The 18,964-nt window shown below is 31.6% G+C and overlaps 1 protein-coding gene across 1 annotated transcript in view; it reads right to left on the bottom strand.

Annotated features, from left to right (window-relative positions):
- LOC147066251 (uncharacterized) overlaps nucleotides 1-18,643 on the bottom strand; it is a 135,414-nt gene extending 116,771 nt beyond the window's left edge. The window contains exons 1-2 of the mRNA XM_085955741.1: nucleotides 18,430-18,643; nucleotides 4,660-4,972 (exon numbers count right to left, since the gene is read on the bottom strand). Coding sequence (XP_085811867.1) covers nucleotides 4,660-4,972; nucleotides 18,430-18,643 — 527 coding nt within the window. The remainder of the gene's footprint in view (nucleotides 1-4,659; nucleotides 4,973-18,429) is intronic.
- Between the last annotated feature and the right edge of the window lie 321 nt (nucleotides 18,644-18,964).

Here is an 18,964-nt window from a genome sequence, read left to right as displayed (position 1 = left end):
TGCTTACTACAATCATATTATCATAGGTAGGTAGGTACCTACTTACATACATATTATCAAAATCTTACAAATCATATTAATGAAATTACTTACGACTTAAATAGTGCACACTAAACTTTGTCAGTGAAACGTAAAATTCAATTAAACCCTGCCTAATCCAAGCCATAGTAGATAGGTAATAGTAAAAAAATATTTGTTTATCGATAAAATATCTAAAATAATAAGCCTTTAAACAATACAAACATAATGTTAGATAATTTATAGATAGAAGAATATTTGTTATCGATATAGTTTGGTACCTATATAGGCAGGGCTTGATGAATATTTTACCTAATACCTAATAACTACACCATCTGAATATTACCTTTGTATTCTTAACTCAACGAAAACATAATATACCTAACTGAAAAAGTGTGCACAATTTTGTCGGATCCCCCATAGATCTAAACTATTGTGGTTTGGTTTAGGCAAAGTTTAATTGAATTGTAAAAACTAACCGCAATTATATTCTTAGTATCTTAACCACCTACCTCCACCCCTCGCCAATGGTAGGTACATATATAAATTTATAAAGTTGTATTCAGACATTATACAATGTTATTGTAATATTCTTACCTACATATAGGTATATAGCGTAGAACATTTTATACCTAGTACCTAGGTTTGTTTAATATTTATTTTGTAGATAATTTAGTTAGGTACCTAAAAGAAAATTACTAGGTATCTACCTACTAATATATACATTTTAATAATCCTTGACAAATAATATATCCGAAAAATTGCATAATATGTACCTAGGTATATCTTCGTTCCCTTGCAATGACATTAATATGGACGAAGCATCTGGAAAATAAAATGACACTCACTTTGTGTCGGGTCTGCCGGATGGTGAAATTCATATTTTATTATCAGTATCCTACGCTCAAATGAACATTCTGCTTGCAAACGGTCTGGCAACACCGCTGGGTCTGCCCATACAAAATTTCTGACTGTCAGATTTCGACTCCGCCGTTATTGTTGTGTTACAAAATGCCAATGTGTCTAGTTAAAAATTGTAAAAAAAAATCTACTAAGCACTCCAAGAAAGATAGGATATCACTTTTCATGTGTTAGTATTATTTACTATTGATAAAATGCCATTTTAAGATATGTTTATTCAATGCAATTCAATGACAGAAACCATTGCTCAGACGCCTGCGATGTGCTGGGCTCACATGCGTCTAATCTCCGAGAAGTCGTAAGTAACCTAGAATCTGTTTCTAACGTAATGAGTAATGACACTAATACGTCATTACAATAGAGGTTATATTACTATAAATTCTCGAAGCTTGTATCGCATAATGGAAATGGATACGTCATATGATCACGTGACGTCTACCTATACATCTGTAAATGACTTTCATGCACAATTTCTCGTGCGCGCCGATATGAAGTGAGTTGTCCATTTAATATGTCATTGTTCCCTTGTGGCACAGCTTCAAGGGTTCCGTCGCCGTGGCCGGCCCTCCCTCACCATGCAGAGGTGCTATAGAAGCGACCTACGTGCTGCAGGTCTGACATGGCGGGAGGTGCAAGAGTTGGCGATGGACCGAGGGAAGTGGTGCGAACTTGTGGTGGAAGAAGAAGAAGAGGTACATCTCAAAAATTATTCTTGAAAGCTGTTCCTTTATCCCGAGACTCCGGATGACTGACTGACCTCATCTTGTGCTCGGTCCAAGAAATACAGAGAATTCAGTGTCAACACCAAATTTCGAAGGCATCAGTTGTCTTCGGATCCTTTGCCCTCAGGGTTCGTCCTGGGTTGTTAAGTCACTGATTGTGATTATGATAGAAATTATTCTTGTTCTCCGATGTCAATGTTCCAGGGCATTCCGCATTATTTGTTATCCATACAGATGTGTACGTTTTCGGGTCTGAACCGTCCCCCCTTATTTTTTTTGTGTGCGCGCCTCTTTCCATATTATATATGTTACGCCGAATGTGCGAAATTGACTATTCATGAATTAGGTAAATTTTCTGCAGAGTACGTGAATTCGCCAGGGTATGGAATTTTTGAACTGTCAACATGACAGTAGAAAAAGTAAATTTAATACAGATGGTTTTAATATAATAATTGGACATAATATAATATTATTGTTATTAGGTTAGGTTAGGTTAGGTTTGGTTTTGTAATTCTAAATTATTCAACTGAATGTCCATTATGAGGTTAGCTAACAAATGTCAACAAACTATCACAAACATACAATCGACCATTGCACGATTGATACCCAAGCACGAATCAAATCGCGAAAATACCTTTTAATAAAATTCTTCCGTTGTCATATTATAGATCTAGATTTTTTTTGCGCATAGTAAATGGATATGAACGTCATTGTAGTTATTGATTGGTATATTTTTATATTATAATCAATGACATTTGACACATTTGGTTAGTTTGATAGATAGATAATAAACGTACATTTTGACCAATGCATGAGCATTTGACACATTTAGTTTAGTTGCAAAAAATACCACCGTAGCGCTACTATCTAATTTGTCCAATGCATGAACTAGGCAGAAAAATTACTGCCGAATTCACGCACTCGCCAGATATTTTGTCTAATTCATGAATAAGGCAACGGGCTTGCATTTTTCATGATTTAGGCAAAATTTAGTCCATTTCATGTAATAGTCAATTTCGCACATTCGGCGTAACATATATATAGATGCACATATAATATGTTTGGAAACATGTACTAGTTATGTAAGTACTATTAATTTAAGTTCTCATTTATCACCCAATTTCTTTGATATTTAAAGACCAGTACCTAATTATCGTTAAATTTAATATTGATAAAAGCTTTAAAATAATATAACGACGTCGAAACAGGATAAAAAAATATATGAAAATTCTTAATTCCTTTTGTTGATTCAAAAGATGTTAAAAATGGAAAATGATAATAGGTATAGGTACCTACCCAGCTTTCAACATTAATTAATTTTTTTTATTGCATAGTATAAATTGTTAACAATGGATAGTATAAAACTTGCAATTACCTATTAACAATTCAATATTCTCCGGCTCTGACTTTGAAATCACAGATTCCTGTGTAATATACATTGACAATGTTTGATTTTTATAATAATTGTATTAATATTGTCCGTAGACCAGCCACCGCGAAAACTACCTGATCCGGGATCCAAATTCGCTAGATCGAACTGCAGGTTTTGTTAGGAGTATTTCAATTTGCACCAGTTAGATTTCGTAACAGTCACTTTAGGCACTTAGAAAAGTGTGGAATGGCAACCACAGCACGCTTGTGTGGTCGCCGATTGTTAACGCGAGAACATTAACAAAGAGTAAACTATTGGCGATTTTTATGGACCGTGAAGAATGATATCGATAGAAAATTCTTGTATAACAAATACTTCCAACAGGTGATCGTTTAACGTTGTTAAGTATTTCAAGGCCAGTCAAGGATAACATTGATAACGTGTTCCTAATAGCACCGAGATATTTTAAACGATATTATTTGATACTACCCATTATTAAAATATTTGTAGTTCTATTCGTATCTAATTGATACATAGGTATTAGTTCCAAGTAAAAATATCCTTAAACACAATTAACTATTTTTTTTAAGATTCAAGGTTTACTACTTGGTTTACAAAATGAGGTTGTCACTATTCACGATATATCTAATAAAGATGTGAGTGCTTTATCAAGCACCTACTTCTATGAGTACCGAAATTTACGTTTGAGTTTATATAATGTTATAATTATTATTGTAGATGCTGTGTAATAGATATAGAAAATAAACTATGTGGCGGTGTGAAATGGGATAGATAGATAGTGGGATTCCATATCTCATTTTCTACCCCCATTATTCGGTTTTCAATTTTCGGTATTATTAGAAAAGGTGGGGGATGGGAGGAGGGATGAATAAGAATCTTAAAAAACTACAACCTGGTAAGTACTATTATATTATTGAGTGAGTACCTACTATCACCTCCAAAGGGGGTGGTGAGAGCTTAAGGCATCCCTCTGGCTTGATTTGGTGTAGGATGCTATAGTCTGTTATATATGATTATGATATGAATGACTGTATGTATAAAATGAACAAGTGGTGGTGTGGTCACAGTAACTACCACGTGAATCGAACGTCTGAAGGACTCTGTAGATTTTTTTACAAGCATCGATGACGCCCTTCGTCTGTGCGAGTATAAATGCATTAATCTAAACATACACATAGATTGTCTCGCTGCAGCCAATCGGCAACGATTCGATCACGTGGCTCATAAAATCCAAAAAATAACTACCTAATCGCTTACGGATACGAAAACAAAATTTGAATATTATTATCAATAACGAATGATTACATTTTTGGCTTGAAAATTGCTGTCTCGTAGTCAACGATGCTCATATTTATATGAGTTTGCCCGATAATGATTCCGGCCTCTTTAAGGTTCCATGAAATTAGATCCAAGGAATGAGACCTTTTGACGTTGTTACTACATATTATATGTAAATATTTTAACGATTTGTGTGGGATATCTTCTTATTTTTCTAAAAGTTATAATAGTTGTTTTGAACTTTACAGTTGTAGAATTGAATCACGTTATTAAAATACACCAAAATTATCAAAAATATTACCTATAATAACTTGAGGGAGATCTTACCTTCCAGTCTTTGTGATGATCATCTCCGTGCCGAGATCATTGAACTTATCCCAGAGGTCTTTAGTTTCTAAGTGACAATGCACGTGCCGGAGCTCGTCACAATTGCACCTTTCTTGTAGCCGCGGATCTCTGGGAACAGAGCTGGCTCCAGTCAACGGTGATGACGCACCGGCGCCACCTCTCGAACCACCAGCTTCTGACGTCGAGGAAACGTCTGCTGGAGACTCTCGTCCTTCTTCGGATCCTGTCACCGTGATCGGCGGCGACGGAGATCCACTTGCTACCGATGATGCTGTCGTTTCCGCAAATTTATCTGTGGACAAGATCAAAATACAGTTATGAATCATCAAGTGTTTTTGCTAATATAAAGAGAGCTAATCAAACCATTCATATTATACTTGATAGTGTTTACAGAATGTTTTAAAACCTAGGTAGGTAGGTACGTCATACTTAAGTAGCCATAGTGGAATTGATACTGTAGATGTGTTAATATGTGTTAGGTTAGGTTAGTATATCATAATTGAATTGACACCTCACTACTAACAGGGGTTGTAAAAAAAATAATAGGGAGGTATTAGTTTATTTTACAAAACAAATTCTTTAGGTTTGTACGAGTACGTGTCGATCAAAGTTTAGCAAGGCATTTTTATTTCATTGCGCGCCCGGAAAAGAAATCTCAAATACGCTTTCAATGCGAAATGTTTTCTGCTACTATAATAAGTTAACTATTATAATATAAGTATTAATAATAGTTAACCTTGGGTTCATTAGTAAGTGTAAAGGCTACATCTCCATATAAGACGTTTTTCTTCAACTTCACTGATGATATTATTTCACCATTAAATATAAAAAAATCTGCACATAAAAAGCGATTTTCTATTATTGAGCTTATACTTTATATAATTTTAAGAAAATTCGTTATAAGGTTTCTGCATTTTACCTGGGTATCTGTTTATTCACTTTATTCTTACCTACCTATTAGGTAGATAGTTTTTACTATTTTTATTTTCATTCACTATGCAACTGACGTACCTAACTACTGATGACTTCGGTAGTTGAGTAAATTCCAAACGTTGTTTTTTCAATCAATAGGTACCTACCTATACAATAAGTATATATCATATCTTCATAAATAAGATACATAAGTATATGGTTTTGAAAATAAAATCAGGTTTATACTAACCGAGAGCTTTCTTGACTCATCCAGGACTAATTATTATACGACGTCAGAAAATAACCCCTTCGTTCAAAAAATCCATTTCAGAATACGAGTTTTTTCTTCTTGTTTCAGTACCGATAGTTTCTCGAGATTTTTATTGATGATTTCTCGAGGAATGAGAATCTCGAAATTTCTGAAAAAATATTTTTATGTACCTACTACATACCTGCAACCTTTTCATGAAGTTTTTTCCAAGAGCACGGCTATAAATATCTGCGGTCTTTGATCGATGTATGTCTTTATTGAATTTGAATTGGTTTTTCATTAGAAGAGTTAAAATTTTTAATTTATTATGAATAATTTATAATTTAATCATCAAATAGGTAAGTAGGTTACTAAGTACTTACATACATAATCAATAGCTTATAAAACTTTAAAATAATAATTAGAATTTTGCATTTACCAATAGACATATTTTTTTATAAATTAGATTCTTGCCATCAAATTTCTAAAGCGTAGGTAATAGAACAATAATTTCAATATTACTAAATATACATAGATATCTTATATTAAATTAAATTAAATTAAACAATAGTAGATATATTGCATCCATGATATAATTCTACATACTTACCTACACTATTGATACAGTCGTGAAATTGACCAAAATAATATAGAGAGAGAGACAGTAGACATGTATCTACATTTTACTTATATGTCAACTTATCATAGAATAATATTAAATTCTGTCTATGCTCAAAGAAAAATCGTTTTGTCAGTTGGAAATTGCCAATCTGACAATTCAACGGAACGAATTGCATGCGAAACTTGAAAAACTGTCTTACTGAAATATTATTTTATTGATAATGTGTCAAAGTCTGGATAAGACAAGGAAATGAAAATTTATTATAAAACGGTAGAAATTCATAAGTTACTATGATATTGGAGAGTACAATTAAATCTATCCTTTAACCGTTTCCTTTAATTCTTATTAGTAAATAAAAATTATAAGTTACAAAAATAGTAACAATTTGAATAAGTAGGATGGTACATATTAGATTAGATAATGCGTCAAGGAAATATTTTAAACTACCTATAGTTTAATAGTGAGAAAGATTGATATTATTTCTCAAAGTTGCCTGGAAACAAAAGACAAAAACACGGTTAAGTTAGAATAGGTTAAATTTATTACATAATATCCCGTCAATATATAGGTATCTCAATGATAATCGAATGATCTTTTGCATATGTATTACCTAATAATATAATAATAGTCATACCCAGAGCTTTTTAGAGAAAATGACACACTGATTAGATATTTATGTTGTTATTGACTCAACTCAATGTTTTTAATCCTTTTCAATATAGGTAGGTACCTACCTACGTATATCACACTCACAGAATGGTATGGAAAATGATGTGAAATAATTGACACTAGTTAATCGACATTTTGTTAACAAACGAGATTTGTTATATACCTACCTATCATGGTATCATGTAAGTATTCTAAAAATGCAGGCCTCAAAAATGCAAAATTGACTCCGCTTAAAAATCAAGATTTCCGTAGCAACTGCCCTATCCCGCTAAACTGCTCATATTATATACCCATATAATTATATCAATTTCAATTCCTTTAACGTCACACGAAGCATCATATAAAACTATATTTATTTAAAGCACACACTGACTGTGAGCTCCATACAATGTATTAGGACTATTCCTAGGTACGAGATTTGGTGCTTACTGACAAAAACAAATATATTTAATATAATATGTATACTTATATATGTGCTGAATACAAAATGATACAACACATTAAATAAATCTGTATCTAAATTTATTCATCCCACAATATATTTATCTGACTGTCTTGAATATGAATTCGCACATGATTGGTGATTTTTATTGCCATTATCAAGACAATAATCATATTTTCAAAATGTCAAGTTTAAATAATATTATATTATAGTCGGTGGGTACCTACCTATTCTTACATCATCTGAAAGTCACTATAGATCTATACATAGGTATAAATAAGTATAATATATAGATTAAACAATTTTATTATTGACTATCGTCAACACACCATTTATTCAGAGCAAGCGGCTTTGCATTATGGTTTTAATGGAATGATACATATATTCGGTTAAAATGAATGAAAAACATAAATAAGTAAAGAGTTTTCTCTAAGTTTTTATCCCTTGGCGGTAACTGACCTGCGATATGAGATGACACTACACGACGAAAAAATCAATAGGTACCTACTTATTTTTTATTGAAAATCATCCTATTAAAACCCAAAATTAGAAAACGATATACCTACCTACCTACAATAAATTTAAGTAGGTGCACACGTCATTCTAAATCCGTAGGAAGCTTTTAAAATATTTTTGTTGGAAAGCAGAGCTTTAAAAAAGCTCTCAATTTTGATTTCAAACAAAACAAAACAAGACAAAAAATAGTTTGCAGTAAAAAGTTGATCGCAAACAAAAACTATTATTCTAACCTGGGTCGCACCATAACACACTGGAAGAAGTAGGACATTCAAAAACGTATGAAAAGTTTTATCAGCATTAAAACAATATATGAATGATACCTAATTAGATAGTCGAGAAATCAATGATTTCACAGGAATGGGAAGTGTTTGCCAGTGTTGCCATCGAAATGCCGTGAAACACGGAGAAAGCCTGGCAAGTGCGGGGCGAGAGTTAGCAAAGTGGCTGGCAGGATATTTGCGGGCGTGAATATTTGATATGGCGCTAAGTGCGGCGGGCTGAGGTGTTAAGCTCCGGTCACTAGCGGAGCTTTTACATACTCGCCCGCCTAATGTTCCGGCGGCGCCCCCCGCCCCCGCTCGGGTTTCTGCTCCTTCGCAAATTTATGGAGCGGCCGCGCGGCAGCCTTTACGTGAAAACCAGGTGCGAATTCAAACGAGGATTTGTAAGCTTCGATGTGCGCGGTAAAAGGTTTAAGGGTGGAAAATTTTCGGAAGGTGTTTAGAAAATTCGCCCAAAGGAAGCTCCCTTTGCAAGTTGTTATTTAATTACAATTCGCAAGCTTTTTAGTTTCATAATATTTCAACCACACACTCTTCACTATATAGATACCTAGGTATCTATCTAAGTTTCCTGCCAGTAGAAAATATATATACCTACATACTTATATGATAAGTACATACTTTAATACCTAATAGGTATGATACAAATTAGATTAGGTGAGATTGAAATTATTCATTTTATTTAAAATAACTTTGAAATATTTTCTTTAGGCTTATGTATCGGTCATAGGTAGCCATTTATATTTAATTAGATATAGGTATTATCTAGTAATTGCCTATCTATAGGTATGGAGTTTACAATATCATTAACTGCAATACGGCTCGACTTTTCATTAAATCTCAGAAAAAGTATTAAAAATTAAACTGATGTCATTTATGTCCGTAATGTTGTAGGGAGTTGAAAACAGAGAGTCACGAATTTAACTCAACAACTCAATAAAATATTTTCTGATAGGTATCTATCTATAATTATAAAACACATCCTAATTATTATGACATATCTATAGCATATTTCATTAGATTGGCAACATTTTACCTTCTCTGTAAGTAGGTATCTACAAGCCTTAATATAAACAAAAATGCAAATATCGTTTAGTGTTTAGATGAACTATCATTTAGTACGGTAGATACATATATGTGGGTAAGTAGGTACCTAAGTAGTAGGTTCTTGATTATCATAAGTATACTAGGCGCCTACCTTATTCATTATAGGTACCTAATTCAAAAGCTCTTTCATAAAAACTGCTAAGTTCCTAGGTAGGTTTACACATCGCGAAGAAGAATTAGTTCATTCAACAATATTATCTTCTCATTTTGATCATAAAGCCTTTTCATACAATAATTTGAATTACATTAACGATAATCCAAAATTAAGCTCAATCTATTTTAGTATCTATTAGTACCTACAGCTACACTGAAGTCTAGACCCCAGACCGTGGTATCTAGGTACCTATATTTGGTATTTTTTTTGAAAACAACATATTTTATTAGTACTTAAACGAAATCCTTGATATCAGTAATTGAGATAAATTTATAAAATGAAGGTATTTACTTAATACTTACCTATATCATTTTAAATACATCAATACTTATTTTAGTGACGAAGGGTGGAGGTAGACTGTTAAGATCCGACATAAATAATACACACTAAACTTTGACAGTCAAACATAATCTGTTTTCATTGAACTAAGACTACAATGTGTTCATAGTATTTGTTGCTTTTTAAAATTCAATTAAACATAAACATTAAACCATAGGTACCTACATAACTTTACATATTTTATAGATGAAAGAATATTTTTTATCAATTATAGTTTTGTTTAGGCAAGGTTTAATTGAATTTTAAAACTAACAGTAAGGTACCATCTGAAAATTGTACCTATTCTTAGTTCAATGATAAATAAATATGACTGACAGTGTTTAGTGTTCACTATTTCTGTCTAATCTTAACAGCCTACCTCCACAACCTCGACACTGCTATACATACGTATGTCTAAGCTTAAGCTAAATAATCCAGGAACATGGTTTCATTAGAGTACTACAGCCTCGTTGTTTCGATCACCAGGTTTAAAGGTTGAGATCGTTTTGATGATTATCAAACTTCGTACAGTGAACCTTCGTTCACTTAAAATAAATAGGCAATCAAATCAATTCACTATGTTTTTTTTTTCAGAAAGTTCTGAGCATGAAAGTGCTAAAGTTCGAACATCGGGGTTAACATGTACCTAATGTAGGTATGTTATATGACTGTTCAGCGAAACAAATATTGTCAAAAGTGCATTTTCGTTACCCACGCAAACAAATATTTAAAAATGTGACCAGTACAAAAGAAAATTGTTTCCTTTTCAATGAAGTTGGCGTCAATACAAAATACCTACTGACAAACTTCCAACCAGACATCGCTGCAATAAATTTTGTTCGCGCACCAAAATCCGCAGACCATCCGCCTAAACATAACAGACAGATAACTCACTGTGTAAAATTAATTGTTTCGTACGGAAATAAATAAAATTATGTAGGTACTCATTTGGACTGATTTAACTAATCGCGTGAAAAACAGGTTCGTCAGAGTACAATATCTATCCCATGATTCTGATCTATCTACCTGCCTTATAAAAATATAACGCATTAAATTTGTTGGTTTTAAAATAAATATATTCTATACTTACTTAAGTGTATTATATATTTTGAATACATAAAAAATTCAAACCTGTATCACTGCATATTGGCTTAATTTCTTTGAGGCGCATAAGGTGTCTGCAAGTTTCAAAATGTTAAACAAACTTAGTGGCAGTTTATCGGGTAAACTAAACTTTCCATGAAGACCTTCAAAATTGTAATAGGTATAATATGAAAAAATAAGACATACACACAGGAAGAAGAAGACAGATGCTACGTAAGACATAGGGTAAATCTTACTGAAAATTCTTTAGTGATCTACCACAAATATTGGTAGGTATAATGTACTTTAAGTACGGGCATACGTGCCCACCAACTTTCTTTATTGGCATTGGAACTATCAATTCTTGGTGGAAATATATTGAAATTATTAGGTAATTAAAATAACACACAATGAGTAGGTAAATATATGCTTAGTATCGACATTGTAAATTGATACAAGATAAGTAGATATATAATATAACAGCTATTTTATATTTAAGTAGGTGTCTACTAACAAATAATTATTTCAAATATACGTAAGTATAGTCAATGTATTAAGTAGTTTTATTAAATCACACAAGTAATTTAATAATTATCAGAATGAAATAAATTTCATTATGTTCATATACCTAAATATAAACTGATGAAAATGCTCATGATCATATCAGCAATTCACAGATAACCTTAGTATAAGTATGTACTAATTGCAAACTTTGGAATCTAATAGTTAAAAAAATAATGACGTCTTTGCGAGTTTTACTTGCAATCAAGAAGGTACCTAGCTGCACTAAATTCCAGACTAAAGCCCACTCACCTCAACTCTCAAATTAAATTGCGTCCCTGCATCAGGTGGGCAGACGATTTTTTTATATTCACGGTTTTTTTATCATATTATTATTGTCAAAAATATATTTTAATACTTATGAATGAAAACAGGTATCAAAAGATATATTTTAATGTCCTCTTATTATTTACGGTCATTGGTCAGATAAGTATTTTTTGATGTTTTAAATAAAATGAAGTTTTTGCCTAAGAATATCATATTACCTAGAATCTAGAAGCTTAATACTTAAGTAATGTAATTAGATGATAGCTTCCTATGTAGGTATAAACTCATGTTTTTTCCTTTTTTTTCATGTGATACCTAGCTACCTATATGTAACTACTACTATAATTATAAAATTTGACTAGGTACCTATCTATCTACCTTCAACAACACAATTATTCTTGTTATTTTATTAAAATAATTAGTTTTATATTGTAACGACTTATCTTCTATGCGTAGGTCTCTGCCAATAAAGAATCAATTAACAATCAATTTGTTTGTCAATAAATTAACACTAGGTGGAATATCTACATAGAATTAATATATTTTATTACACATGACAGTTTAAGTAATTAAAATTTACACCCACTGAATAATTTCTTAGAGAGATGTAGGCAGACAAATCATAATATGTTTTAGAAATATTTTTGAACTAGATAGGTACCTACTTACCATAGGGAAATTTAAAATTAGAATTTATGATTTTATTTTTTTTATTTTGATAAAACATTTTTCTTTTGTTTATTCAACCAATTCAACTTAAAACGGTAGTAAGTAATGAAGTCGAATAGAAAAAACAAAAATGCCGACGGCACTTAAAACAGAAATAATTACAAGATAAAAAGAAATTTTTATATACTTACAACGTTTTTAAATTTTCTGTTGCATTATTATGCTCAATATGCTCAAACTTGTACTTGATAATACGAAGTAAATAAAAAAAACAAACAAACAATATAGTATACTGAAATGTCATTTTGACATTTCATTTTGATTTCCATAGTAACGCACGTATATATTAATAATTTAGTTGCTAGGACCACCCCCTTAGCAACCAATAATAGTCTTCTACCTTTTACGGATTTTTCTGAAATAACTTTCCATACAAAACAGAATTAACTGAAAATGAATTCAATTCTGTTTAAAGATGGCTAAAAGTATTAAAATAATGCATTGGCATCGTGTTATGATATATTCTAAAAGTTTCAAATGTCTAGCTAGTCGGGAGGTTAGTTAAAAATCGACTGCAAGATTTGTACTGGACAAACAACCACCGGACAAACAAGAATACGATCTAATACAAACGTTGTAAAATACGTTTGCTATTAAGTACCTATATTATGCGCAAATCTACGTCCTAAACATAATATACTTTTAGTACTTAACAATTACCTAGGATAAGTAGGTAGGTACTATGTTACATTTATTTTTTTTATAGAAAAATAATTACAGTTGAAATAATGTGGAAATTGTTCAAGTGGTTGCTGTTTCAAATTTTGTGGCGATATCAATTTTTTTATTACACTTTTGTATCTACTACTAGGTATGACATCTAGCGACATAATACGAAAAATGCAGTCCATTTAACGTTTGTTAATAATTTACATTTTAATACCTATGTTTTAATATATATATGTAAGTATTCTACACTTAGGTAGGTACATGGGTAAGTAAGTAGGTACCTATCTAAAAACATTAAAATGAAATTAAGTATTCATATAATAGATAGGTAGGTATATATTAAAACTTTTATGAAATGTACTTTGATTGAAGGTTTTTTTACATACCTACCCATTAGGTATTAGGTGCATATATATTATTTTATAGCTAGGAACTACTAATTTTCTGATTTAAATTTATTCCAATAATCTCTCTGGAATACGGTTTTTAATAATTCATCCCTAGTTTTAATGTTTCAATCTACTCATGTACCTACCTACTTACATAGTTATTTTTTGTTTAATTGAAAAAAAAACATCGATTTAATTTTAAAATAAAATTTTAATCTAAATATGGTTTTATTGTACCCACATACCTACCCATTAACGTAGGTACTTACCTAATAATATTATAGATTCGAGCTTCGTTGTGGTCATTTTCATATTCTGTCGCTAGATGTCCCTAGTTGCACTATACCTAGTAGCAACGCATTTAGCTTAATGTTTAATTATATAATATTTACCTGTAGGTATATTGTCCGATTGTCGTCGTCTTAATTGATAGCTATATGAGTTTTGATCAATCCCATAATTACAAACCAATCTCTTGGTGATTCGGCATATATTCACAATATGGATGACAGTATAATCTGCCTGGAGTTGAAGTTTTGGTTAGTTGATTTACGTTTTTAGTTTTAATAATTTCCATCACATACCCATGTAAATATAAACCTAGGAAAAAATATATGTGCCTACTGCCTACATATCTTACTCTCATAAAAACATGTCCCAACTATAATACATATATCTCACACGGAATTTATTGGGGAAGATACATATTTATTAGATGTTTTATAGATAATTTTATAGGTAGGTGCGTACTTACTTATACCTACCTATTCTGCAAGAAATAATCCCAAGATATCATAAATGTCTAAAGACTTTTAAGCATGACACCATAATAACTTCGGCCAATTTAAAAAAAAAACCATTTTGAAACATCAGTGTAAATATTGCTTTCACCTCATTAAAGTAAAGTTTACAATGGCCATATTTTATCAATCCAATTAGAGGCTTTACGCACCAAAATAATTATCTCAAATTTGTGTAACGGCTTTATTGCTGCTATCAAAATTATTTATTTAATTGGGTAGGTATCTGGAAACATGATCTCATAAGTTAATAATTAAGCAAGTAAAGTAGACAGCTTTTAACTATATTATTATCTTCAATAAAAAGCTCGGAATACCTACTTCTGTATGTCTGTACCTACCAACATCAGTCACAAATGACGTCATGGATTTGCAAGCTCATTGATTTACCGACGTGAAGACAGAATAAAAATAATACTTCAAGTATTAATTTATTTTAAATATTAAATAAATAAATACCACTAATTGGATAGTCTACCTACTTTATTAGACAAGAAGTTTAACTGAAGATAGCTACCTACCAAATTCTATTTTATTCTAAACTAAAATACATTATTTTTTGCTTGTTTGGAGGATTGTGTGTTTATACCTACTGTTTGCACAATTGATACGGAGGAATTGTTTAGGGCACATTAACTTGGCAGGTTATTATTATCTAACACCAGCGGCGATGAGTCCATATTAGGCAATTATTTAGAGCCTACCTTCGTTATAAAATTATTTTTTAATTGCTCAAGTACCTATTTAAATATTAATTTCATTATTTCATATTCTACAAAAGAATATAATTTGCCAACGATATCTTTCTGTAGGGTATGTATGTATTAAAAATAATTGATTGTTGACTTAGTCAACAAAACAGCACGACGTAGCAATTTCGCTAATACCAGCTAACAACCTATAGGTAACACAGACACAATCTAACAAATCCAAAGGCGTCAACTAATTTAATAGGTACATTTCATGGATACCTACAATACATAAAAAAACGATTACACGTGTATTGTAAATAATACAACTACAATGTCAAAACCTGAGGCTGTAGGTAGATAAGCCTAACATTTTTTTTTTATTAATGTTATCGCGCTAGGTACGATCTGAAACGGTCGCTTCGACAAAACGCTTAACTACCGAAACGGTAGAACATTCTGGCCCGAGTTCGAATCGCAGTTGAGCATTACTTTTTATGTCTATTTTAGTGCTTGTTGTTTTTTTTCGTGAAACATCTACTTATTATAAAAACGAAAAATATACCCAATAGTTTTTGTTCAGTATAATACTGAATATGAAAAAAAAATCAAATGCAAGTCCAGTTAATATGGTCCTTAGACTTTATTTCGGTTACCTATCACAGCCTACTTACCTTCAATCACCCTTTGCCATTATCTAACATTAGGTAGGTACCTGTAAATCTTTATATATATATTATGTACCTATATAACTTAGGTTAACATTGGTTATACATAAATTAGTTATAGATAAATAAGTTTAATAATCATAGGTATGTTTTAATAAACTAACATCAAATACGTAACTAGGTATCATCTCTATGACCATAAAATAGTCTACCATTATTATGTTGGTTTTGGGCATTTTGGTACCTAATCAAAATTTCTCGGACTACCGAAGTGCCTATGAACGAAATTCGAATGTAGTAGGTACATACGTAGATGCTTCCTACTTACCTACAAAGCAAAAACCAAATATACCTATGTTACCTAGGTAGGTATAATACCAAATGTAATACAAATGATCCAGTAGGTGTACCAATGTTATCTTTATTATTTGTTTTATTTTGTAAATCATTATAAATCCTTGCAACTATCATTCAATCTACATGAGAGAAGCTATATTACGGCTACTTAAGCGATTAGGTATAGAGTAAATAAATTTTCAATGAATTTTCTCATTCAATTAATCTATTAGATGTGTATAACACAGTGGCGAAAGGTGGAGGTAGGCTGTTAAGATCCGCCATAAACAGTGCACATTAAACTTTTTCAGACATACATATTTGTTTTCATTGAAATAAGACTACAATTTACAGATATTGTTGGTTAGTTTTTAAAATTCAATTAAACCCTGAGAAACCAAGCCATAATAGATAATAGTCAAAAAATACATGTCTATATATAAAATATCTAAAATTATGCAATTAAATCATACATAACTTTGAATATTTTATAAATAGAATAATATGTTTTATTTATTATAGTTTGGTTTAGGCAGGGCTTAATGAATTAAAAAAAATAACCAACAATATGTGTAATATGTATTTTTAATCCAATGAAAACAAATAACTATGAATGAAAAAGTGTGCACAATTTTGTCGTATTGCCCAAATTAGACCAAAACTATTATGGCTTCGTTTAGGCAGGGTTTAATTGATTTTTAAAAACTGACTAACACCATCTGTAAATTGTAGTCTTAGTTTAATAAAAACAAATACATATGACTAAAAAAGTTTAGTGTGAACTATATATAGCGAATCCTAACAGCCTACCTCCACCCTTCGCCACTGATAACATCTCAATATAATTAAGCAAAAATTATTATTAAAATGTAGGTTTGTTAGGAATTTAGTCAACACAGATTGTCAGATAAAATTATTGATATCAATTATTAATCACGGCCTGTGGAGACCTTACTGTTAAGTACCTACCTATTAATCTGGATTCTGCTACGCTGCAACAATGACAATTTTGGAAGAGTTGCAATATTTGAAAAATTATGGTATGCAGGTGAATCTAAACCTAAACGTATATTATAATATGTAGGTTCCTATCTATGTAGGTAATACTTATGTACATATCAACTTAATTTATAAAAAAAAAAACAAATTAGTAGGAAGGTAGGACTTAGTCTGCATTAATTTAGCTTAGTAACACCAAATTATAATGTAGTAGGTAGTAGGTAACTAGGTACCGAATTATGATAGTACCTACCTACCTATAAGGTAATTACGTAGGTACATTTATGAAATCAGAAATAGATATACTTCTTCTTAGGTAGGTATTTGAGTAGATTGGTAATTTATAGTTAGGTAGGTACCTACCTGCCTACTATAAACACCTCTTAATCAAAAAAAATAGTTATATCTACCTACCTACTATCAGTATTTTCAACTAAGTAACTATAGTTAGTTTCCTGTCTAGCTTCGTAGATATATCTATCTTGAAAATAAACTACCTAGATACCCACCCTTACTCATGAAAATATATTTTTCTGTTTGTAACAATATTACAGTGGCAAAGGGTGGAGGTAGGCTGTTAAGATCCGATATAAATATTGCACACTAAACTTTGCCAGTCAAACGTATTTATTTTCATTGAACTAAGACTATAGTGTGTAGATAGTGTTTGTTAGTTTTAAAAATTTAATTAAACCCTGCCGAAACAATCTATAGTAGATAATATTCAAAAATGTTCATTTATCTATAAAATATCAAAAATTATGCCATTCCATTCATCATTTTAGATATTTTATAGGTAGAAGAATATTTTTATTACAATTATGGTTTGGTGATGCAGAGCATGATGAAATTTAAAAAAAACACCACCTGTAATATTATGTATTCTTATTTCAACGAAAAAAAATAAGTATGACTGTGCACTATTTTTGTCGGATCGCCCATAGTATACCTAAACAATTCTGGTTTGGTATAGGCAGAGTTTAATTGAATGTTAAAACCAACCAACACCATCTGCAAATTGTATTCTTAGTTCAAGAAAAACAAATAAGTATGACTGACAAAGTTTAGTGTGCACTATTTATGTCGAATCTTAACAGCCTACCTCCACCCTTCGGAACTGCAATATTATACCTACTTACCCAATAGGTAAGTAGGCACCTTTTTTCTTGTTATCATAGATATAACATTATGACACTTAGGATTAAGTTATTTCTCTGTAGCCAATTAGGTAACATAAAAAAGAACATTTAGGTATTTATTCTCTTACCGTGCATCGGAAAATGGCCATCCCCGAGAGGGGTGAGATTTTCTCTAGGGGGGCGCCGAGGAGACTCCAGGAGCGCCTGTCTCTCCTGCCTGTCCCTACGAGACATGATGGCCGCTATCGAAAAGTCGGTGGCGCACGGCCGGAGCGTGCACTCGTCCTCCATGATGGCGACACCTGCCCCGACTCCGGCCCTGCCCTCGCGGTAGTACCTCAACTCGTTCTGCAACAACATTAAGGACGCCTGGCGTCCCGTCGCCACTACCGTTCTTCTGGTATTTTTAGTATGCAATATAGTGCATCAGATTTGACCGATTACCAAGTCAAAACGTTATATCTTATTTTATTTGAATTCAATGCTTTTCTAGATTTGTATACTTATTATTTTTTTAGGTAGGTAAGTAGATATAGTGTTTATTCTGTCTTTATACCTAATTATTATATAAGTAAGTAGATACTATTAAGTGTATCAATACATTTCCAATTCCATAATATGCAAGCAATTTGTAGTTATTGTGATGATTCAAAAAAATTGTAGACAGTGGTTTTTATTTAA

The sequence above is a fragment of the Rhyacophila brunnea genome, unplaced genomic scaffold (assembly GCF_057557595.1).
Source record: "Rhyacophila brunnea isolate RB1 unplaced genomic scaffold, BYU_Rbru_1.0 scaffold_5, whole genome shotgun sequence".
NCBI classification, from domain to species: Eukaryota; Metazoa; Arthropoda; class Insecta; order Trichoptera; family Rhyacophilidae; genus Rhyacophila; species Rhyacophila brunnea.
Note: the sequence above shows the minus strand (reverse complement) of the source record. Positions and strands in the feature narration are given on the sequence as shown.